Below are 25,434 nucleotides of genomic sequence, written 5' to 3'. Positions count from 1 at the left end.
GAAACCTGAAGAAAACACACTTACACAGATACATAACTGGTTATAATGAAACAGTGATCTGTGTTATATGCCTTTCCCCTAACCTGTCTCTGTCTTGTCTAGTAGATTTTAAGCTCTTCAGAGCAGGGACAGTCTGTTGCTCTGTGCTCGTATAGTGCCTAACACAAGGCGGCCCTGATCTCGGTTGCTGCCTGGACACTATCGTAATAAATATGATTCATAATGATGTTGCCATACCACCTGGGACTCCGATTTCATTTGATTACAAAAGCGAAGCATGGTTGGGCCTGGTCATTACCTGTATGGGAGACCTCCGCGGAATACCTAGGCGCTGCAGAAATGGGTAGTGGTGAATGCAATAGGTGGCACTCTTCTCTTGGGTTACATCTAGAGCCATTACCCAGTATGTGCAAGAGGAGGCAGTGTTGTTGTTCCGTGATGTTTCAGTTCATATTGTTATGTATGTTTTCCTCCTCATCCTAGCCTTTCCTCGATAGGAATGATGCCTTCTCCTTCTTGGTCATTGGGCCAGAGAGAGGGTTGTAGCTAGACACTAGGACAGCTCTACCAAAATCAGGGGGGAAAGATCTTGAAGTCAGTTATTGCTTGGCATTCCCATTGACTTTAGCAAAACCAAGCTTTGTTCCTGGAGGTTCTTGTCAAGCTATCCAAGCAGAGCAGCAAAGGGGATACAGACCGTGAGCAGGTAACTACATTGCTTTATGCATAAATGTCCTGAGGCTTTTTGTTCAGCTCGCTGCAGTGTGAGAATCCCACCTTCTTACATAATTCAATATGTCTGGGTAGTCTAATTCTACCCTTCTGGGCAAACGTGCAGTTAGTGAATCCCTGTTGTTTAGAAATCGGGGCTTTCCAGCACATGAAGGGAATTAATCTCCCTTACTTCACACCTTACTTTCCAAACTTCCATCCCTATTAGAGCACTGCTATTTAGCAAACAGCTAAGAGCTGGTTTTATGTTTCAGGCCCCATACGTGCTAAGGAATGACGTCCTCTTTATCAGCACAGGGGATATTGGATCAATAACAAATGTGTTGCTTGATATTCGAGATAATGACAATCCCCAGGATGTAGCGGTGGTGGTTTTAGATCCTCCACGTCATGGCCAGCTGGTCAAAGCTCCAGGGGACACAGCTTCTGCAGCCCAAGTATTCCATCTTGATGACCTGGCGAATGGACTCCTACGTTATGCTCACGATGGTTCTGACAGTCGGGATGATACGGTGCTTCTGCAAGTGAACGATGGGCACCACTTCCAGAATATCCTGTTCCACATTAAGATTTCTCCAAAGGTATGTTCCATTCTGCAGTGGCCAAGCTAGTAGTTTATAAAAGCACTATATCTAGGGGGAGGTTAGACACCAGACATTGCTGAAGGGGATGTGGCAAGAGAGGGACAAAGCGGCAGGTTGGGTTTGCAAAATCTTGTCTGTTGGTGTTTTGGTTTGTAGACCCAGAATGGTTCCACTTTAGTGGTTCAACCTAGCTAAATAGTTCCTGTTTCAGTTCATCTCTAGCTTCAGTTTGAGAGTTGAAAATGCACCAACCTTTTTTTGCTGTGGGAGCAATGGACACGTGAGAGGAGGGGAGCCTGACTCTACCCTCACTCTTTGGAAGGAAGGGGTGCTCAGAGGCTGGTAGCAATCAGCAGGCAATAGTGTGATATTGGACATGGGCCTCCAGCTATAAAGTTCACATCCGGATCCAAACTTCCCCCAAAGTCTGAGGGTGCACTGATCGGGCGATTTGGGCCAACAAATTATAAAATTAGGGACCAGAGGCAGAGTTCTGATCCAGATAAAAATTCAAACTTCCCCAAAATGTGGGCGTGGTTGGGGTTGTGATTGTGACTGGCTTTAAAGCAAGTTATTAATTTGACCGGAGGTTAGGCTATGTAGCTAGATAACATCAGTGAAGGAGTATGGAAGAGAAAACAGAACAGCTTGGTGTTTGGAAAAGAGAGTTCTTCTGTTAGTTCCTGACACAGTAAGTTAGTATTACATAGTCAATACTATACTGAGAGAAGAGTGAATGCATCTGGAAAATGAACGGATCTCAGGAAACTACCAGGAAAAGAAACCTACATAAATTAATAGGCTTAGTTAACAAGGTGTTTGATTTGCTGACTTCAGCTTTAAAGGGATTGGGAGGTATTGAGTGTAATGGGTTCATGGCTGATCAACATCCCAAAGCTATCAAGATCACTGAAATTTAATAAACTTTACTTAGTACTTGACCCTTCTTAATATTTGGTAATATTCCTAGAGATATTTGAGAAGAAATCCCTACAATTTAACAATTATTATTGCTTATTTTAATTTAATTCTTCCATTTTTATTAAAAGCTGGATGTTCCCACCAGTAGTAGTGTTATTCCCATTCTAAGTACAGGGAATACTGTGGCAAAGAAAATTATGGTGCAGTATCTATTTGTAAATCACATCACTTTAAAAAAAAATAGAATGCACTGTGGAAGACAATTTGTATGTCAGACACTATACAAAATAAGATTGTGTAACAATCATTTCAATAATGTGTGGTGTTGTCATAAGATAAGTCTTCAAAAAGTCACGGATTTGTCCACCTGAGAAGAGGTCAGATTTGTGCAGTCCTACTGTTGTCTATCGTGCAACCCAAAAACTACAATGGGCTTCCCTATATTACTTTGGCCAAGTTGCTTAATCTTTCTGTGCCAGTGGTACAGCTATTCTCCCATTCTTTTGTCTGCCTTGAAAATTGTAAGATCAGATTGTAAGGTCTATCATTATGTGTACGGGGTCCTCTTCTCTTCTGAGGCTTCCGGGTGGTACTATAGCATAACCTAAAGAATAAAACATAGTTGTGTGACTCGAGCGCATCCATCTGATAATCAGAAAGGACTTCTTCAAAACTACTGGTGATAAGTTGTTTGAACTCCACCAGAATTAGAGTAGCCACACCCATCGTGTCTGTGGATCAGTGCCCTTTTGCTACTTCCCCGTAGCACAGAAGTTAGCCGTCAAACTAACAGAAAAAGAATTGTTTGGGTGCCGCGCAGTTGTTGAAAGTGCCAGGTTTTGAAGCAAACAACAATGAAGGGTGAATTGCTGAGTATAGTTTGTTTTATTAGCCCTTGTCTTTGTTTTTTTTCCGGAGTCATCCTTTGCAACATTTAGCTACAAATAGCAATGAAGGCAGTGAGACAGAGATGAGAGCAGAGCAGGATTTTGCATGAGATAGGGCTGGCAGGTGCCCAGTTTCTGCCTTATCCTAATGATCACCTTTCTGCAATAGCCTTGGGAGATGAATTGGATGCAAGCTTTATTTCAGAAGAGGTGCTGTCTAGACACACACGAGACGTCTCTTTTCTTCCTAGTTTTCATGTTGTTACAGATTCTGCTATAACTCTAGCTGTAGGGTACTCTTTGCCCTTGCTTCTAATCTAAGTACATGAGGCTTATCATAATACAATGCTGAACGATCATATGTGCTATGTCCTGATTTGAAAACATTTCTAGGATTTCTATTAAATTGGCTTATAGAGTAACCTTTTAAGTTACATCCATAGAAGCACCATATTATTAGAGTCAAAACATGAAGTCCAAGGACCACTGATTCTTTCGAGTATTATGTAACTGAGACATTGCAAAAACCAACTCAGCTGGAGTGGATAAGCCAAAGTATTTCCTTGAGTGCTTGTGTTTGCTGATAGCCTGATCTTCAGTACACCAGACCCTTGCTAGAACGCCCGTCTATATAGTCCGAATTTGCATATAACGCGGTCGTGGCCATGGATCCCAAATTTAACTACTTTAATTGCAATTTATTTTAACGCAGTCCCACGCATGGATCCCAAATCCCGCATTCTAGTGAGGGTCCGGTGTATTTGTAAGACCCCCATCCCAGGACAGTTTGAACTATTGGAGCCTTAATGGTTGGCCTCATTTTCGAGACCGCTTAGTAACAATTTGCATTTCTGTATTGTGCTCTCTGGCCATTTTAACTTGGATGTGGCTGTGGGTCCTGCCACTAATGATGCTCTGTTGGGAAACAGTGAGCCCACACCCTAGAAAATGTGCCATCTGGCAACATCAGATCAGCCAAAGCAGGGGTTAGACCTGGCTTCATGTTGTGTGTTTGTTGTAAGTATCAGCCTGGGTAATGGGATATGGAACCCTTTTCCTTCCAGGTGACCAAAAGATATTTAGATCAGATGGTTGTGTGATGTTCAGTGTAGTAAGGGCTGATAGTCCCTGTTCATTTCGATGAGTATCTCCAATGGGCAGTTTCAGCAAGAAGGCCCAGATTTGAACCAGCATAAAGACTGAACTACCTTCTCCCCACTAGGGGCTATTCAGCCAGGTCGGAGTTGAGGTATATTGGCAAAGCAATGTGGCGGAAGTCTGACCGGCAGTAGCCTGAGCTATACTTGCGGAGTGGTTAAACAGAGAGGACTTTAGTCTTCAGGACTGTTTAGTACTCACAAAAGTGCGCATGTGTGCAGGTGCACACACACACACACGAAATGTAACAATCAGCCTTACCACCGGTAAACAAAAACTGGACATGGTTTCTGTTCTGTCACTGACCTCTGTGGGAGAACTGACTCTGGCCTAGCTATAACTTGTCACTTACAAATAAAAGGATTAGCAAGCAAGGAACATTTTGCTGAGTACATTTTGATTAATTAGTTGGATCACAGCATCAAAGCCAGCTGGGAATGTTATTGCAAAATGACTGACTGATTTATTGTGGGGAATGAAAAGCCCTTCATTCATTCATTCCTTGGAAACGAGGAGATGCCATTGTTGCTCTGGAACTGTGACCTTGCTTTTAATTAACATTTTCTTGGAAAGTTTTTCTTCTCCTCCGATGCATTTTTGGCCCTCGCCTCAGAGTACTTTGAAGCTCTCTCGTTTCTCCCCTGCCATAATAAATCTGGTAATCTCTCTGACCCTTTCAAACTGGTAATTTCCTACTGCTGATTTATGCTTTGATGTTAAACTCCATAAGTGCCGTGACATCACTAACACTTGAAGATGGGTAGAAAGTTGCTATGGGTATTGTTAGGATTCTCCTTAGCTGGCAATCAGTTCTGTCTTTCTTCTGCTCAATTCTTTTAAAGAATAAAGCGACCATTTGTCCTAGGGGAACTGCTGATCCTAAATGATGTAAAATTTAGGACTACATGACATTCTGATTTTAAAAAATAGCATTATGCAAAATCAATATTAAATGGATTAAAATTTGATTGGTAGATCTCAAAAAGTAATTTTAAATAGGGAGTTATCATACAATGGGGGAGTTTTAATGGGGACCTGCAGAGATCCTGCAGGGATCTGTTCTTGGTCCAGTGTTGTTCAATATTGTTATAAATGATTTGGAAGCAAAGATAAAATCATTGCTGATACAGTTTTTACATAACACAAAACTTGGTGAAGCGGTAAATAATGAGGACACTTTCGTTATATCTGGATTGCTTGGTAAACTGGGTTTATTTGGACAACATACAGTTGAATGCAGTCAAATGCGAAGTCATGCATGTAGGAACCAACAATGTGGGTCACACTTACAGGATGTGTGGGACGGTAGCCTAGAAAGTAGTGACGGAAAAGGATATAGGGGTCTTGGTGGATAGCCCAGCTGAAGAGGAGTTGCCAGTGTCATGCTGTAGCTAAGAGGGTTAGTATGATTCTTGGCTGTAATGCAGCGCAATGTCGAGTAGACAGAGGGAAGTGTTATTACCAGTGTATGTGGTATTAATGAAACCATTACTGGAATACTGTGATGTGTTCTGCTGTCCACACTTCAAGAAGATTGTTGAAAAATTGAAAAGGTTTCAAAAAAGAGTCATGAGATTTATTTGGGGTCTGGAAAACCTGCCTTACAGTGGAAGACTTAGGAAGCTCAGTATATTTAGCTTATCAAAGGGAAGATTGAGGTGACTTGACCATGGTCTATAAGTACTTCCACGGGGAGAAAATTTTTGATTTAGAGCACTTTTAAATTTAGTAGACTTAGGCCTGGTCTACGCTGAGGGGCTGGGGGGAGGGTATCGATGTAAGATATGCAACTTCAGCTACAGGAATAGCGTAGCTGAAGTCGATGTATCTTATTTCGACTTACCCCCTGTCCTAACGGCGCGGGATCGACGGCCACGGCTCCCCCCGTCAACTCCGCTTCCGCCACTCGCCCTGGTGGAGTTCTGGAGTCAACGGGAGCATGTTTAGGTATCAATATATCGTGTCTAGACGAGACACGATATATCGATCTGCGATAGATTGATTACGCTGGTAGTCTGGACGTACCCAAAGGTATAATTAGGTGGCTGGAAGATAAAGCTGGATGAGTTCAGACTATAAATAAGGCACAGATGTTTAACAGTGAGGGTAATTAACCATTGGAACATTTACCAAAGGATGTGGTAGATTCTTAATCACTTGAAGTCTTTAAATAAAGACTGGATGTCTTTCTCAAAAATACGCTCTAGCTAGACCACAAAATATGGGCTTCATATGGGAATTGCTGGGTGAAATTCTGTGTCCTGCGTTATGCAGGAGGTCAGATGAGATGATCATAAGGGCTTCCTCTGGCCTTAGACCCTATTAATCTAGGAGGAGGTATGTGAGAACATGTCACTGTTAAAACTGACTTTGCCTCGGGATAAATTTGGCTCCCAAATATTCATTTTCCAGTTGGAAAACTTCCTCTGCCACAAATAAAGCGGGGCAGAACAGCAGGTTTATGTATGTTGGGGAAAAGACCACCACCCATTCTATTTTGGTCAGACAGGTCGAGGCACCTTTATTGTTATAACAAGAGTACAAGTATGCATACAGGGAGAGACAGCGAAAATCCCATGCAAGGGATAAGCTGCTCTCTCTTCACAAATTTTACCAAGCTTATAAAGGTTAAAACCACAAAACGTCATATTGATTACACAAGTTATTTGCCTTTTTTTGGTAATTAATATTGCAGATCAGCAGGTTATTTACTGTAAGTTCAGTTTGGGGTATTTCCAGTTATTGTCTTTTTTTGCAATTATATTGACTGTCTTATGACCCTTTGATTGCAAATACGTATTGCAAAAGCTATTGGAATATTGCATATATCACGCATTCTGGCAGTGATTGAGCTGGTTATTTGATAACCCCACCTTGCAGTTACTGTAAGCAAGCAGTAATTATCATGCTATATTTTGCTTGAAGCTGGGCTGGCACTTAAGTGACCCTTTGTCCTCCCACCCAGTTCCTCTTTTGTCAGTGTTCTATACCCTGTTTCTTCATATCTCGTTTCCTCCCCACCCAGTGCCTGGTATACTGATATTTTACATTATTTAGCTTGCATTAATTTTAGCTAAAGCCTGAGGCCTGGATATATAGACTTGTAAAACAATAAAGCTAAAAGCATTTAATTGTTACAATATTATATGTTAAAATTATAGAGGCTTATATCAATATCAGGGCTCTGCAGCAGGGACTGACAGTTTACTATTTTAATCAAGGCCCTGGTACAGTATCCAACCAGTGACAGCAACCTCCAAAAGGCCTTGGTGGCAAGACAAGATCCTATATAAACAGTTGCAAAGCTCTATCCAACGAGACAGGGGGTGGGGTGGGGCGGTTATGTTCCCTTACGTGTGTCTCCTCCAGACACGCTACCACATCCAAACTCCTCGGTCATTTCATATATTCGCAAACACTTGTGCAATTGCAGAACTATATCAGAAAAGTTCTCCCCAATGTGTTGTTGGTTCTAAAGGTGTTATACCTTGACATTCTTCTTAGGATGTGAAAGGAATGAGAGATTGATGTGATTGCCAGGGATTGTGTGTCTTGAAGTGTCACTACTCCACTATGATGAAAATTACAGATACTTAAAAAGGGTTGAGAGTGTTTTTATTATGAGTTATTTTTAAATGAGGGTGTGGTTTATAACCATCCTCGAAAAAGTGCATTTGGGGAAAGGATTTAAAGGAGGGAGATAGTCATTTAGTCAGACAAGTATCGTAGTCCTGGACAAAGGTTTTAGCAGTGAAGATAGTGAGGATTTTTCAAAGTGTCATGGAGATTAACCTTACAGGAGAGAAGCTGCAAAGGAAAAGGGAAACAGATGCACCAGAACTTAAAGACGAGGAAGACAATACTGTTTAAATGAAGAGGTGAAAAGGCCACTGAGAGAGACGGAGGATGATGGTACAGGAGAAGATTAGGGAGGGAATGACTTGAGATCAGGAGGAGCTGGACAAGATGAAAGTCACAAATAGGACTGATAGAGCAGAAAGTGGAAGGTGGGAGGGAAAAGGAGGTGGGAAATGGAGTTGGTAGGGTAGAGAGCATCCCTCTTTGAAGCAGATGAGAATCAGAGAGAGTCAGCTGCATCATGTGTTCTGCAATATTCAACCTCATCCTTCTTGTTTAAAAGTTTGTTTATATTGGCCCATTATCAATGCTCTTCAACCAAGCCTCTGCTGCTTTTCTCCCTTCCCTGCAGAGTGATGGAGGCCCCCGGCTGGTTACTAACCCCCTGGTGTGGGTCCCAGAAGGAGGGATGCTGCAGATCACCAGCAGAATTTTGCAAGCAGAGATGCCTGGTGCCAGTGAATCAGAGATAACCTACACAATCATGAAGGACCAGCCAAGATACGGTAACTTATTGTAGATCTTTTACTACCAGGGGACATTGCTGTTGTGCTGCTCCTTCTTCTCCTCCCACCCTTAACAGACATGCCGGGTTCTAATTCTCTGGGAGTCAGGCATGCTCAGCACTAAGGATATTATAATTTCATGGTATTTTGTACATATCAAATGTCTTTGGAGAACACACTTAATTATAGTGCTGTGTTTAAATACAATCAGCTGTGAATACTTGCATATGATGTCCAAATCCCACATCTGGCCTGTTAAAATGAGTGCATAGGCTTGTAAAACAGTCATGGCTAGATTCCAGTCTGACTGCCCAAATGGAGGCTGCACGTTCCGCTTCATTGCAGATTCATTGAGCTCAGTGCAGTTAATATGGAGTTAGACCCAGATGCTCAAAGGTATTTAGGCACCTAACTCCCATTGATTTCAGTGGAAGCTGGGCACCAAGTATCTTTGAGGCCCTGGGACAAGCACCCTCATGGGAGCACAATGTCACCCACTGGTTTTCAAATGGTAACATTATGTGATACCATGTTGTCATAGCCGTGTGGTTTCAGGATATTAGAAGGACAAGGCAGGTGAGATAATATATTTTACTGGACCAACTTCTGTTGGTGAAAGAGACAAACTCTGTGTAAGCGTGAAAGACATTATCTCATGCTCCTTGTGTCTCTAATGTCATGGGACGAATTTTGGCTTAAGAGCAGCACAGAGTAGCATATATCCTGGGCACATCTGAGCAAAAGCCCACTGAGGACAAAAAAAATTCTTTTCTTCATTATTTTGTAATGAAGGGGTTCATTGGTACGAGCTAAAATGCTGGTATTGGAATCCTTATATAAGTCTCATGTCTCCTAATTCCCACTGTGGGCTCTGATCTCTGGGTGGCTGCATTCACATGCAGTCCATGGTCTGCAGAAAGGCAGGTGTTAAAAGCATTCAATGGGCTGAGGGGAAGGGAGGGTGGTAAGTAATGGGATTTGTGACTGAGGTACAAATTTGGAGAAGCTGGATGGGAAAGAGAACAGAGCACATCAGGCTGGAAAATAAATATGAATAAGAAAGAAGAATAGTCATTTCCCCATCGGATCCACGGTTTCATTAACAAAGACAAATAATCTTTAAACATCCTTTAGACCCAAATGAAACTGTATTGTTGTTTTAATTTGCTAAACCAGATCAAATTAGAAAGAGTCACTTTAACAGTGCAGACTCTGCACTTCTGTGTGTTGTTTTTAGAGTAAGTTTAATTCTTAAACAGCTGCTGGTACCTCGCAGAAGATGCTGATAAAAACAGTGCTATTGTTCAGTTCATATTTACATAGTCCCTATATTGTCTATGGGTAAGGTGTGTGTATCACTTTCAATCATTTGAAATATTTGTATGAAAACAGGATTTTTGTCTTTATGAGTTTGTCTCCTGCTGCCTAACTCTAATCTGAAGTTATAATCTTCTGGTTGTATCATTGCAATGATCTCTGCAACAACTATTTGTGATGATATAAACAAAGTTTATGGCTTCAGATTAGGAATAAACAGCAGGAGCCTTTGATCGTCAGAGTTTTCTATGAAATATTATCCCTGGTAGTTGTAGTAATAATAATAATAATTAATAATTTAAGAAAAAGAAAGGAAATACAGAAAACTGGTCCTGAGTAAAAAAAGGATCAAAATAGGACTCCCGTACAAGCAGAATTCCAGATCCGTGAAACTTGTGTGCATTTTCTAGTCCCAGCTTATTGTTGTTCCAGACCAATTAGAAATGAACCATCTATGTATTTATATTTGTTGATGCTTCCTTATGATTTGTGGGGGAATAGCAACACCAGGGGCTAAATCCTGGCCCAATTGAAGTCAGTCTCAAAACTCCAATTGGCTTCAGTAGGATCAGGATTTCACTCCAGGTCTGTAATATTAGTAAAATGAATGGGAATTGGGCATCCAAAGAGACTGACTCACGTGAGTAAAGGTATCGGAATCAGGCCTGTCATTAGATTGAAGGACCATGCTGCTAAGGGAATATTAATGTAATTGTCAGCGTGTGACGGAGTTGCCAGATGCAACCTGGACTGTGAGACGGCTGAGCCCTCCGAACTCACCAACCTGAGCTGCCTCTCACGCTGTAACGCTGATGTCAAGCTATAACACTCTGACAGGCACTGCATTGACACCGACATCCACAGGCAGGGACACACTGAACTGAGTTACATGAATGATGTCCCAGCCATTCATGAATCACCAGTAGGGAGGCTCCAGCCAATTCCTCCCATCTCCCCAGCCTTGCACCCCAGCACTGTCCCATCCAGCTCTGCTCAAGGCTTCCTTGGGCAGTGCAAGTTCATTAGTTGGCCACTCCCTCAGTGTTGAATGGACACGCGCCAACCTTTGTAAATTGAGCTGAGATTTCCCAAGCACTTCAGCCAAATCACACTGTTTTAGGTAAAATATAAAACGGATTTATTAACTACAGAAAGATAGATTGTAAGTGACTATAAGCGGTAGGCCTATAAGTCAGAGATAGTTAACTTAAGAAAATAAATTGAACATGCATTCTAAATCCTAAACTTTTAGTCTAAGCAAGAGTTGAACCAAACAATGTCTGACCCTGGTACAAGCAGGTTACAGTTCCTCAGTATACAGGCTGGGACTACTTTCCAGCCTGGGACCACCCTTCCCCAGTTCAAAGTCTTTGTCTTTAGACATTCTTTTCCAGGTGTTGAGTTGTGGGGGAGAGAGGCCAAGTGATGATGTCTCTGTCTCTCCTTTTGTATCTTCTTCCTGCTTGCTAGAAAGACCTTGCTCTGACGTGGTGGTTAGGCAACCTTCATTGGTCAGGCAGTCTCCATTGCATACATACCCTCTTGAGAAGTCTCTGGGGTGGCCCTTGGGAGAGTGGATTCCCTTTAATGGGCCATCAACATGTGTCTGGCTGGTCCTCTGTTGCAGTTGAGAGCTGGCTGTGGGTGTCTTCCAACCTCACAATATATTTCAGTAACACACATTGCTATACTTCATAACTGCTCGTATAATGTAGCACATACAATCCAAAAGGATATTAATGTTCAACAGATCAAGACTTTTCAAATGATACCCCCCAAGGCATGAATTGTGCAAAACCTATCATAATCATGTCATAATGATGAATATGGGGATTCCAGGGTGCTACTTTAAGGTACAGAGTGTCACATAGTGATAAAACGGAAACACGGCATGCCAGCCTGCATTTTTTTTTATTGCTCAAGCATCATTTGAATGCGATTTTGGGAAGTGAACTAAGAGAGTTTAAAATGAATATTTTGCAAAGCAGAATTATTATTTCTACAAAAAGAACTAAATAATTTATGTGGGTTTTGATTGGTAGCTACAAGGGGTATTTTCAAAGGTCAAGAGAGAGGTGGAATGCACATTTAAATACAGATTATTCAGTAGGAGGTTGGAGTTTGCCATACGTGCAGACTACATTTGTATCCATGAGTACTAAAACATAGGATGATATGTAATTATTAGTACAGATTATATATAACTCTAAAACAAATGAATAAAATTAAATTTTGAGGACCAGATAGATCCTCAACTGGTATAAATTACCATAGCTCCATTGACTTAAGTGAAGTCAGGAATACTGTGTCCAGTTCTGGTGTCCCCAATTCAAGAAGCACGTTGAAAAATTGGAGATTCATCAGAAAAGAGCCCTAAGAATGACCAAAAGATTGATGAACATGCCTTATAGGTAAAGACTCAAGGAGCTTGGTCTGTTTAGTTTATCAAAGAGAAGAGTCAAGGGTGACTTGATCACAGTCTGTAAGAACCTACCTGGAGAAAAGAAGCTTGATCGAGGGGTCTTCATTCTAGCAAACAAACGTATCACAAGATCAAATAGCTGGAAGTTGAAGACAGAAACATTCAGACCCTAAATGAGGTGAAAAATGTTAACAATGAGGATAATTTGCCATTGGAATAATTACCAAAGGTTGTGGTTGACTCTCCGTCACCGACCGTTTTAAAATTAAGATATTGGATGTTTTTCTAAAAGATCTGCTCTAGTTCAGCCACAGCTATTACATGTGACGCAGGAATTAATTCAGGGAAATCCTGTGGTCTGCGTGGGTATGTTTGCACTGCACGCTAACCCCAGGCTCTGACTCCAGTTTGAGCCCAAGACGCCTTAACATCCACACATAAATCAGTCTGACTCAAGTCAGCAAACACTCAGGACCCTGCTCTTAAGACCCCACTAAGAGGGTAGGTCAGAGCCTGAGTCACGCAGCAGTTCAGGTCCAAGCCCGGTCATTTTGCAGTGTGGATGCAGGTCAGGCCATACACCAAAGGTCTGCATAGTGCAGTGTGGACATGTTAGCATTGCTGTGAGACCCAGGTGTAGTGGTTGCAAAGCCAGGATTACAATACAGTGTGGACACTCAAGCATGGGGTTGGAAACACCAAGTTTGCAAGCACGGGTCCCACAGATCTGGGCTTAGTGTGCAGTGTAGACGTACCATGTTATACAGAAGATCTGACCAGATGGTCACAATGGTCCTTTCTGTCCTTAAAATTGATTAAACTATATGTGCTGAGGATCCAGCCCTAGAACTGTATACAAAATGTGATATAGAACCCATTAATATTAGGAAAAATCTCTATAATGCTCCTATTGCAATTAACAGAAAAACTGTTATTGAAGTCAATGATGCAGGGTTGAGCCATCATTCTGGACATGCGACCAAGTTTTGTTCTGACATTATTGAATATATACATGATTTACCAAGTGTGTGGGGTTATTTAACCCAGGTGTTTGCATTTTGAAATAATTTAGAAGTTCTAGATTAAATAGACACAGCAGCCGTATGGGAATAGCACTGTCAGTTGCAAAAACATTTATAAGAAGATACTGACCAAAGGAATCTATACCTTCAGCGTAATAGAATCATTTACGTTAGTCAGAATGGATGCAGGGTTAGGAATGCATGAATCCCAAGAGAACCTCCTAATACCCATGGAGAGACGATGCAAAGATATTTAAGATCACATGGGTTTCTTATTAGATTACCAGTTAGATTATAATCTTCTTTTTAAAGATGTTTTATCGTTTATTATAATATAATATATGGAGAAGCAGCAAAGAATCCTGTGGCACCTTATAGACTAACAGACGTATTGGAGCATGAGCTTTTGTGGGTGAATACCCACTTTGTCGGATGCATGTCATATAATATATGGAGATATACCTATCTCACAGAACTGAAAGGGACTCTGAAGGGTCGTTGAGTCCAGCCCCCTGCCTTCACTAGCAGGACCAAGTACTGATTTTGCCCCAGATTCCTAGGTGGCCCTCTCAAGGATTGAACTCACAACCCTGGGTTTAGCAGGCCAAAGCTCAAACCACTGAGCTGTCCCTCTCATCCACCCTGACCCGACAGTGTCTTTTTCCATAAGTTTTTTGTTTGATTTGTTTATATTTATATATGAGATTTTGAGCAAACTGAGTTGTGTTGCTCAATAAAATAAATAAAATATTTAGGACCAAGATTTGGATGCCCTTTCAGTGAGTAGCACTTGACTCTGTGTAGTCTCATGGAAGTCAGTGGGGCTACTCATGGAGTAAAATGTTGTTCAACTTGAGTAAGGGATAATAATCTTCTATATGTATTTGGAGGGTCAAAGTTGATCAATAACAGGATTGAGCCTCCAGTGATAAACATTGTCATGGCTGCATTGAACTCAGCGGAGCTAGGAGAATTTACGTCAGCTGAGGATCTGTCTGGCTGTGTGTAAAAGCTGATATAAGCAGAATGTTTTCTGTGTGATTTGAGGGGATCTTGAAACTGAATATTATTCTGACTGGACACTATAGATTTGCAGATTTTTTACATCAGCTAATAATACTGGGTGTTTGAATGTATTAGTTCAGCATTTCTATATGTGCTGAATATTTCTGTTTAATGAAATTAGTAAAGAATAAAATTATGGGGTTAAAAGGTGCACAAAAGCATCAAACAAACTGGGCCAGAAAGAATTCAAGTGCACTCCATATGTTGACACAAACACTTAAAAAGAGTCAGCTCTCTCTACACATAGGAGTAAATAGAGTGGTCTAGGAGCAGTGTACTGGCACTTGGGAAATGTGGGTTTGGTTGCTGGCTCAGCCTACGTGATCTCTGGAATCTTCCCTGTGCCTGTCACCCATCTCCAGAAATGGATTCCCCTACTTTCCAGGGGTGTTTGGAAGCTGGTGATTTTGGAGTGTTCTAATCTAGAGCCAGCCTAGTAAACAGAAGAGGCTGCCAGTGGGTGAAGAGTTTTCCCTTTGAATGCACATTGGTTGTGGGAAAGGACACACACTCCTTCTTGTCTCATGCATGGCCTCTCTCCGTTCACCTCGGCTTTCTCAGGGGAGGTGGTTCTTCTGGTTCCAATGCCAGCAGATGGCCCAGCTGACACATGGCAGCGTCTGCCTGATGGAAGATCCGTCACGCCAACCACCTCTTTCACCCAGCAGGACATCAACGAAGGCATTGTTTGGTATAGGCACTCTGGATCCCAGGCGGAGAGCGACTCATTCTATTTCCAGGTACTGCCTGTCTTGCCATCTGTCCTAGAGCAGCTGTTATTTTCCTCTGGGACTTACTCTGTTTGCTGTGTCTTATCCATTATCAGGATCAATATTTGTGCCTGGTGACCGAAAGGTTTAATCATAAAAAGACTCCCTGTAGGTAGGACCAAATCTTAGTCTTAATGCGGGTAAAACTCCCACTGATGCTAAAGAGTGTTTTGTCCAGCTGCAGGATTTGGCCCCTTGTAATGACCGCAGTAGTAGAGGTATCCATCTGCACAGCTGATTTATTAGGCTAGCTCTTGTACAGTGATGTTGACCTCATTCGGAAAGGCACAGACCACTTTGCAGATCTAGGGAAAATTACCTTTCAAGCGACATACTAAGGGACTGCCAACTCCTGGAAGTTTGTCTGATTCTATGTCCATCTCAAAGAGGAGTAGACTCTTGAGAGGAAGCTAAATTGCACCACTCCAGTAGTAATATCCTGCTGGTAGCCTCTGTAGGCAGGAGATGGAGGAGTAAAGTCATTAAAAAGGTGTGAAAGAGTGACTGTCCCCAGAGTGAACAGCTGCACAATGGCCTCTATGTGCATGGCCTGGCTTAGGAATGCCATGAGAATGAAAACAGCAGACTCATTACAGACAGGAGCAGTGTGCCCAGAGACTGATGCTTGCTGGGGTAGTGATAGTATTCTCCTCCCCTTACATGCTTGGATCTACACAGAATATTTGTTGTTTAAAAATGCCAATGATCAGGGCACTTCACTTTTCAGGAACCCTGAGGTGGAGGTTTTCATGGAGTAAGTGTTGGTGCGTGGGAGAGGTCTGGGGCTGGCGCCCAGGCAGACCAGGTTTGGAAGGGAATAGGGCGGTGGGGCCAGGAGACATATTTTCCCCACCAGCCCTGCAGACATCGCTAGAAAGACATAACACGGCTTATTGCACTCTTATCTTTCTGTAACCTCTCTTGTAATAGGAACCCTCTTCAAGATAAGGAGTTTCCAGGGGACAGCTGTGCCTTAGGCGATGTCCTGGGAATGACTGAGTGGGGAGCAAAAGGAAGAGAAGGAAACAACACTCCATGAGGAGATGGTTGCAGAGTTTTCCTCTGCCCAGGCCCCCTCCCATATGTATATCTCTATATCTAGGTGATTCATCCCTGAGAAAAGCATCACCACGAGATTTGCTGCTGCAGTTATGGAGCTGTGGCTCACGACTCCAGCATTAAGTTCTGTTTTGCACGTAAAGCAGGGATTTAACTTCTTTGTATTGTATGAAAAATGCAGCATGTCCTCCCCAAACGTACCGTGCTTACTCTGAGCAGCGAGTGGATTTTTTTGAGAGTTGAGTTAGATTTGAAAAGGCCAAGTGCCCATCTCTCTTCTAGGGTTCCCTCATGTAATAATTTAATTTTCATAATAGACTGCACCTCTCACTCCATCAATAAATGTATATATAGACAAAAAGGCACAAAATACACCCCAACAGCCATTATAATAAAATAAACCCCACCATCCCAGCAGGCAGAAAGATCATAAAATTCCTCAGACAGTACCGTGCATTTTGCTTGGGAAGTTTAACAGTCTCCCATAATGCTAAGTCAACATGAACATTTGCGTACAATATTTGTTACATTTGGTTTACAACCTAGAAGCTATTACTGACAGGCAATTAAGGTAATTTCTGAAGTAATTAACATAAGTGATAATGAGGAAGTTGAGAGTGCCAGATGTTGAGCAAGCTAATCTTTAATTTAATTGCTCTGTTGCTGTTAGGGATATGCCTTTTGCATGAGTCAGACGTTTGTTTTTAGTTTCTTGGTGCAGTGACAATAATTGTATGAGGAGCCCTATAGGGAAAAGAAGCTACAGTGTGTGGTGTCACATCAGAAAATCATAATACATCTGTCTGAGTGCAGAACAGTGGATTGTGATTTCCTAGAAAAGGCAGGCTTATGTGTTTTCAACAGCGCTCTGGGAATTGTAGTTCAAATGACATCAACGTAAACAGACCCTGCGAGTGACTAAATTCATTTCAGTTTTACTCTTTTAGGCCCCAGTTCCACAGAGCATTTTCATGCACATTCTAAACCTGAAGTGGGTGTTAAGTCCATTCTTACTCAGCAAACTGTTTTAAGTTCTGTTGAAGTCAAGAACACACTGGGGCCTAATCCTTCCCTGGTGTTGAGCGCCGATGTGGGGTGCTGAGCAGGGAAGGCAATGAGAGCTAAGGGCGGTTGCCGAATTTCAGGATTATTATAAGCTTTTCTAGCATGGTTTTTACACTATGTTTCAGTGTTTTTAATTTTTTGTAAAAATAATTTTGCTGGATCCATGTGGTGTTTGTTTAAAAAAAAAAAGCAGCAACTGCAACTGGTCTGTGATGAGTTAGATATTAATTTCATCTTGGTATTGGGATGGTGGTATGGATTATCTTCCAGTGTGGAGCACAAAGTCATCTTGTGCAGCCTTAACCTTGGTAGTATATTGTATCAAAGCACAGTACAGTCTGGCACCTACTATGTGAGTGCATTTGGATTACAGAGAAGCAGCCCTAAGGGATGTCTGGTTGAAGGTACAGTATGATTTTTTTCAGCATTTATCATCTAGTTCTACTGCTGGCTTGTGTTCTCAGGATCAGCCCCTAACTTGTCCTCCCAAAGCCAGGAGGAGGTAGGGGGACCAGATGTTCCAATTTTATAGGGACAGTCCCAATTTTTGGGTCTTTTTCTTATATAGGCTCTTATTACCCTCCACCTCCATCCTGATTTTTCACACTTGCTGTCTAGTCACTCTAGAAGGAGGAGTAGAGGAGGTTAAGAGAAGGGCCTCGAAAGGCAGTTGTGTTTTCAAACACTAGCAGTTCTTCATCGTTGCGAATGAATTGTGATCAGGATTCCATTTGTACGATCTTGCATTTGCAGGTGTCTAGTGCTGCTATTCCACAAACCCACCTGGAGACCCACATGTTCAACATTGCCGTTCTCCCACAGATACCTGAAGCACCACAGCTCTCACTTGGGTCCTCTCTCCATATGACTGTAAGTCTATCCCAAAGCCACTGACTAATTGTCATTCATTTTTCCTCCTCGTTATGGGAGTACACAGAGACCAGACTTTGCCACAGAACAATTATTATTTAATATTGCTTCCTCTTAATGTTCAGCCTGTGCGTTGTACCTGATTCAAGGATCAAGGGAAGTCTAAAGAAAAAATGCTATACAGCTGGATGGATAGTAAAAAAAAGAAAGGTGAAATGAATCATAGTCAGCTTAGTTGCTGAAATGAAAAAAAAAATAAAAAAAAATTTGAAAATCAGTATAAATAGAGGTGATGGAGATACAGTTGTACATTGTAGAGGCTCTTAATAAAGAAGAGAAAGGAAGAAACTACATTTTAACATCTTTTCAAAGAATTCTCCCAGTTCTTAAAACCCCATGTATTAGAGAGACCATTACAGTGGGAAAAGGCAAAAAGCTTTGGGTTAGAGAGACAATAACAAATAGATTTGATGAGTAACTGCACTGCAATCCATATTTACAAAGATCACAGTCCGCTCACAATGACAAAGTTCCAATCCATCAGTCTGACACCAGAAACATTTATTATAATATTTTCCTAAAACATTCAGACATGTCTATTACATTCCATTGTAAATTACTCTTTTTGAAGCATTGGCACTGGAAGTAAATATTGCGTTTTTATACTGTTTCATGTAATCTAATGCAGTTGTTTCCCTAATCATTTTAATGTGAAGAGATGCCTGCAAGGCTGGTGGGAATTAAACTAGACACACAACAAGCCTTGGAGAGGTTGGCAGGTGTATGTGGTGTATATGGCATATATTTTTGCTTTGTTCTGCTGTCTGCTCTGTTCCTGTGAACTAGCAGAATGCTGTTGTATACCTGAATCCTCCTTGGAGTTCTGGTGATAGCATAACCCACTGAGACCCATGCTTTATGCCAACAAATAGACCTTAGTTCGACTGTTTCTTTCTCAATGCAGACTGATACAAAGCCCACTGATGTCAAGAAGAGTCTTTTCAGGTAAGTCAGTGGGCATCAAGATCCACAAGTGTAGCGCAGTGTAGGAAGTTCATGGTGCAGTGATGAATACAGAGAAACTCAGACCTTCTACAAATTAGGCCAAATTCGGCCTTGGCATAAATTGATGCAGTTCCCATTAGATTCAGTGGCACCTGTACCTGATTCACCAGGGCTGAATTTGGTCCATATAGCCTGTTTTTGAAGTGTAGGATTGCTACTCACTCTTGTTATTTTCAGCATGACCCTGATTTTAAGATCATTTCAAAGTATCTTCGGGGAGAATTCAGCATCATTGTCTTGATGTTGGGTTGTGCAACCCCTGACAGCACTGAGCAAAGATGTTGTGACACTGGCTTAATGACGTTGTTATTAATATGCTCAGAAGTGTACTGGGTACCTGTTGTAGGGGCATAGCTACCCCACAGCACACACTGCTGGCCACCCATGGTACAACTGGCTCTCCCGCAATTTCCTTCTCTGAGGTGGGTCTCTTTGGCTCTCCACATGCTCGTCTGTGCTGGAGATGGAACTTAGCCCTCTGGCCAAATCACAAGCAAACCTGTAGCAACAGTTCAGCAAACAAAAAGGTTTCTGCCTCTTCGCCCACCCTCTGGGCCTTGCTCCCAGCCCCTTTTTTGGCTACCTGTGTGAGTTATTCTGGCTCTGGGACAGAGCACTGGGTCCCCAGGCTGGTTCCCATGGAGTACCGCTCTCAGCCACTTTGGGCTCTGTTCCTTGCGTCCTTCCCTGCTGTGGTACAGAGCACAGGGCTGCCACACTCGTTTTCTGGGAGTACTTCGTCTCCTGCAGACCTTCCACAGAAGCCTGCCCACTCCCTGTGGTTCCACCTCAAGACTGATCTCATTCTCAGTCCATTTATAAGGCTCATATGTCCATTAAGACATCACCGGACTCTCCTTAGTCCCTCCACCTCAGGCTGGAAGCAGCTAATTAATTATGGCTAGGTGTGGCTGGCCCGTCTCTTTTTAAAGGGGCCAGTCGCCCTGTGACATTCCCTTATGAAGATAAGTAAAGACCCAGTCTGTGCCACAGAGAGTCAACGTGACCCAGCAAGTGAGGGTCATAAACAGTCAAGTTGGTCGTGGGTTGTAATAAAGTCATGTGGTGATTAAGGCATGTGGACATCTCAATGGCTCTGCTACCTGCTAAAAGGTATATTTTCCCTGCCCTTCTCCCCACCTTGCTCACAGACAAGATGGCCGAAGTGAGGCATTAGGAGGGATTTGAAGGTGGCCTGGTGAACAACTTTGGGGCAAGTATCAGAGGGGTAGTCGTGTTAGTCTAACTTTGGGGCAGGCGTTCCAAGCATAAGGGGAGATGGCTTGGAATTGCCTGTGAGAAATGCCATGCTGAGTGGAGGGGCTGGGAGAGAAGATCAGAGCTGTAGGCAGGGGTTCATGATGCCTGGCATTGGGAACCAGGGCTAGCCATCTGAATGAGATGCACAGGCATGTCTGACCTTATTAGCTGCTAATTCTTTATTCATGATGTGTTAAGTGCCTAGGGCATATTTGGCTCTGTCATAAACCCAGATAAAGACAGAGTCCTGGCCCAAACGACCTTGCAGATAGACAAAAACACATGGGGAGGACAGAGATAACTTTAGATCTGCCTGTTGTAGATCCTTATGCAACCCCCATTAGCACGGTCTCTGCATGCCCCACCACACCTCTGTGAAGTAGAGCAGTGCTGTTATGCCCATTTTATAGAGGGGGAACTAAGGAGAAGAGAGACTGGGGCCAGCTTCTCCAAGCTATTTAGGTGCCTAAAGATGCAGATAGATGCCAAGTGGGATTTTCAGAAATGCTTAGGTACCAAACTCCCACTGAAATTGAAAGTAAATGGGAGTTAGGCACCATGGTGCTTTTGAGTACTCCACTAGGCTTCTTTGGGCATCTGCATCTTTAGGCACCTGAATACCTTTGAAAATCTGGCCCTTAAGTGACTTGCCCAAAGTCACACAGGAAGTCTGTGATGAAGCCAGGAAATGAAGCCAGGTCTCACAAGCCCCACCCTGGAACCATCATTTCATGTATAATAGGGGTTGATGCGGAGTCCTTGCTGTTTCATATTGGGTAGGTAAAGCGCTAACCTGGTGAGTGATATACTGTAGAATAGAGTAGTTAGCATGTGATTTCTTAGAAGAAATAGGTTTCCGGGTGGCAATGAGGGAGGAAGGCTTTAGGTCTGGGAGGGAATTCATTCCACACATTGGGGTCAGTGAGGTAGGGAGACAGGAATGGGTGAAGGAACTGAAGGGAGTGGTGAAATTTGGATCAGTGAGATCATCATAACACGGTGATCTTATCAAGGTTTAAAATAAGGGCAATCTTCTGCTGGCAATAATAAAATCTGTTCAAGCTGTTATTTGGAGCAATATTCGATAACATATCTTTTCTCTTTGCGCTTTTTTTTTTAAACAAGATTCCTGGGGGAGGTGTCCGATTGCTCCATGCAATGCTGGATTTTACAGCTAATTACACACCTCAAAATCCAACAGTGTCATAAAATATTGTGCTTTACTTGAGGGGGCTCATCACAACCTGCAAATGCTGCCTCTTTGTGAGACAAATATGCTTTGGAGGCAATTACAAAGGGACCATAACATTAACTCTTCTCATCATAAAAAGACTGCACTTCTCATGTCAGCGTGATTGAGTTCTGCTAATCCTTCTTCAAATGTCTAAATTCCTTCAGAATTAGACTGGCGTCTTTGCTGAAGAATGAGCTCAATGCCAAGTCCTTCTGCAACACAAGATTGGTTTGACTGATCTGTACTGGAAAGGTCAAAGAAAGTTAAATGAAAAGTTGACGATTAAGCTGGGCATGAATCTATAGTGTTTCCTTTTTCAATTATGCATCAAGTTACACCTTCCCCCAAAAGATATGATTGATTAGGTGAGAATGTAGCTTCTCTGATGGCAAACACTAGCTGAGTGTAAGCTGAGATCAGATTTGTGGAGTGGAAGGAAATTCTGTGATGGTTAAAGTGCAGTTTTATTCCAAAAAATGGCTCTGTAAAATTGACACCATCATTATCATGAGACTTGTTCTCATTCAGAGCCATATCTGCTGGAGTCAGTGCCAAAAAGAACTTTCACTGTCATCAATTTCTGTTAGCTGTGCAGAGCCAATGTAGCTAAGAGGTAGCAAGCTGAATTCTATTCCTTCATGTGCATCATCAGCAGAATTGTTTTCTAAGTTCCTTTCAGGTAAACTTGTGCAAATGTGCTGAAAACAGTGGGGTTGAACAGTGTCCCAAAATACTGATTTATTTAATGAATGGTGTATATTAGAGATAATTTGCTCTTGCCTTTTACTCCTAGCTGTTTTTTAAAATGTATTCTGTCAGGAATGTTTCTTTAATGATGCATAATGGCAGCATCAAAACTATAACTTTAATCCAAGTAGGCTGAGGACAAATATACTCCCACAGTGAGCGCTGGACATAAGGTTGGGGTTGTCTCTTTTTTTATTCATTGTGCTGTGTACTTGGATACAAGAAAATACTGTAGGAATGACAGGCTTACCATACAAGATAATCAATACACTTTTTCATCTGAGGATCTCAAAGTATTTTACAAAGGTAGCTAAATTTCATTGTCCTCGTTTTACAAATGGAGAAACTGAGGCACAGAAAGCACATATAATTAGCCTGAGGTCATGCAGTGGCAGAGCCAGCGATGGAATCCTGGTCTCATGACTCCTAGGCCATTAGTCCATGTTGTCCAGAATCTTGCCTTCGGCATTCGCCAGTATCTGACACTACAGAGACAGGTAAAATCACACCTCATAATAGATCTAGCCAGTTGTGTAATACTGAAACTTTCCATACATCGTCATAAAATTTACGAACAGAAGGGACCACCAGGTCATGGAGTCTGATGTCCTGTATATCCCAGGCCACTGGCAACACCCAGCACCCACATGCTAACCTAACAACCAAAATCAGACCAAAGTATTACAGCCGATAGGGGACTAGCTATTATGTGCCACAGGCAGAGAGTAGGAGTGACTGAGTTTCACCAGTGACCAAGGCCCTCCCAGTGGCAGCGAAATGCTTGTGAGACAATGCCCAGGTGATCCTGGCAAGTGACCTGCACCCACTCGCAGCAGAGGAAGGTGAAAAAATCCCAAGGTCACTGCCAATCTGAGCTGGGGGACGACTCCTTCCTAACATCACATGTGAGGATCAGTTAGACCCTGAGCATGTGAGCAAGAATCAGCCAGCCAAGCACCCGAGAGAGAGAATTCTCAATACCACCACAAAGTCCTGGTCTTCCCCATCAAGTGTGCCATATCCAGCCGTGGCCAATCCTGACGCTTCACAGGAATGAGATTTTTAAAAAAAACAACCCAACACTTTGTGGGGGTGGGGGAGGAGAAATCCCTTCCTGACCACTGAAGGTGGCTGGCTAAAACCCTGAAGCATGAGCTTTAGGAACATGTGACAGAAACTGGAAGCCCTGCTCTCGACCATCACAAACAACCCCATCACACAATCTCATTCTCAAATTTGTCCAGCTCTCTCTTTAAACTAGTTAAGTTGTTTGCCCCCACAACTACTATCAGGAGGCTGACCCCGGACCTCACCCCTCTTACAGTTAACAAACTTTTTCCAATTTCCAGCCGCAGTTTGTTCTTGGCCAGTTTATATCCATTTGTTCTTCTGCCAACATTGTCCTTTAGCTTATACAGCTCTTCACTCTCCCTGGTATTTACCCCTCTGATGTATTTGTAAAGAGTAATAATATCCTCCCTGGGCGTTCTTTTTGCTAGACTAAACAAGTCCAACTGTTTCAGTCTCCTCTCATAAGGTTATCCTAGTAGCTCTTTTCTGCACCTGTTCCAGTTAGAATTCATCTTTCTTGAATGTGGGTGACAACGGCATTAATACTTCTCTCTCTGTACTGGAAATGCCTCCTCTGATACATCCTAGGATTGCCTGTGGTCCATCTCGTCTAGTAGTCTGTCTCTGACAGTGGCCAGTATCAGATGCTTAATAGGAAGGCGCAAGAATCCCTTTAGATGAGAGAATTATGGAATAGAGGAAATTTCTTCTCAATCTTATCTATTAGTAGTTGGTTTATACCCTAAAGCGTGAAAGTATCTATCTATCTATCTATCTATCTATCTATCTATCTATCTATCTATCTATCTATCTATCTATCCCCATTTACCCCATCCACCCAATCTATCTATCTGTCTTATCTAATCATAGCAAAATATTGTGTTAAAAGAACATCGTTAAGGTCGCAAAGTTGAGCACTCAAATGCTAGGAAAGTACTGGGTCTTGTGAAGGGATGGAGCATACTTAGTCACTCTGTGGGGACTACTTATGCCCAGGCCAAGCACAGCACTAGAAGGCGTGAGAAGCTTAGACATGCCCAGTGAAGATGGAATCTTCAGAGATTTTAGCTATAAAGCTCTACCAAGTCTCTAGTGAGCATGTGCAAACTTTCAAAGGCTTATAACTTAACTGGATGTGGGCAGATTTTTACAGAGATGGTAACAGGTACGCAAAGGACCCCTCCCAAAAGTCATGTCCCTGATCCAAAGCATAGGGGCTCTAGAGCATGTCAAAGTAAGGGCCACAAGAAACTTCCCCTCTAGCATTGTTCTTAGAAATGGCAGAACCACGTTGGCAGAAATTAAAAAAAAAAAAAATCAGCCTAATGTAGACACCCAGCATGGAAAATTTTTGTCCAAACAACTGAAGTTTGGCAAAGTTATAAGCAACTGAAAATAGGGTCTTATATGGGATGCACTGTGCAACCTCAGTAATAGGTGGTGGTACTAGTCCCACCTATAATATAGTTATTTATATCCCATTGAATAATATTGCATATGTTCTCCTATCCATATATATGTCTAACATTTTTTTTAAATCCTACTGTCCCCTTGGCCACAATATTATCTGCTGTAAGTAATAGATTAATTAGGGAAGTAGTTACCATTTCCAATTTTAAATTTGTTGTCTTTCAGTTTCACTGAATATCCCCTTCTTGTATTAGAAGAAAGGATAAATATGAGTCCTCAGTTTACCTTCCAGGTAACAAGGCTTGGCAAAATTCATTTTTTATTTTTATATAGTTTGGACAGATAATATCATTATTTATTTTTAAGCATTTGTTTTTATATGTTTATCAATTGAAATTTTTGCAGATGCTG

The 25,434-nt window shown here is 42.2% G+C and overlaps 1 protein-coding gene across 5 annotated transcripts in view; it reads left to right on the top strand.

Annotated features, from left to right (window-relative positions):
- FRAS1 (Fraser extracellular matrix complex subunit 1) overlaps positions 1 to 25,434 on the top strand; it is a 328,015-nt gene that overhangs the window by 211,943 nt on the left and 90,638 nt on the right. For all 5 annotated transcript variants that reach the window (XM_030565123.1, XM_030565122.1, XM_030565124.1 and 2 more), the window contains 4 exons: positions 987 to 1,313; positions 8,493 to 8,646; positions 15,034 to 15,212; positions 18,120 to 18,236. In XM_030565123.1, coding sequence (XP_030420983.1) covers positions 987 to 1,313; positions 8,493 to 8,646; positions 15,034 to 15,212; positions 18,120 to 18,236 — 777 coding nt within the window. The remainder of the gene's footprint in view (positions 1 to 986; positions 1,314 to 8,492; positions 8,647 to 15,033; positions 15,213 to 18,119; positions 18,237 to 25,434) is intronic.

The sequence above is a fragment of the Gopherus evgoodei genome, chromosome 5 (assembly GCF_007399415.2).
Source record: "Gopherus evgoodei ecotype Sinaloan lineage chromosome 5, rGopEvg1_v1.p, whole genome shotgun sequence".
Lineage (NCBI taxonomy): Eukaryota > Metazoa > Chordata > Testudines > Testudinidae > Gopherus > Gopherus evgoodei.
The sequence above is the reverse complement of the archived record's forward strand: the minus strand, read 5'-3'. Positions and strand labels throughout refer to the sequence as shown.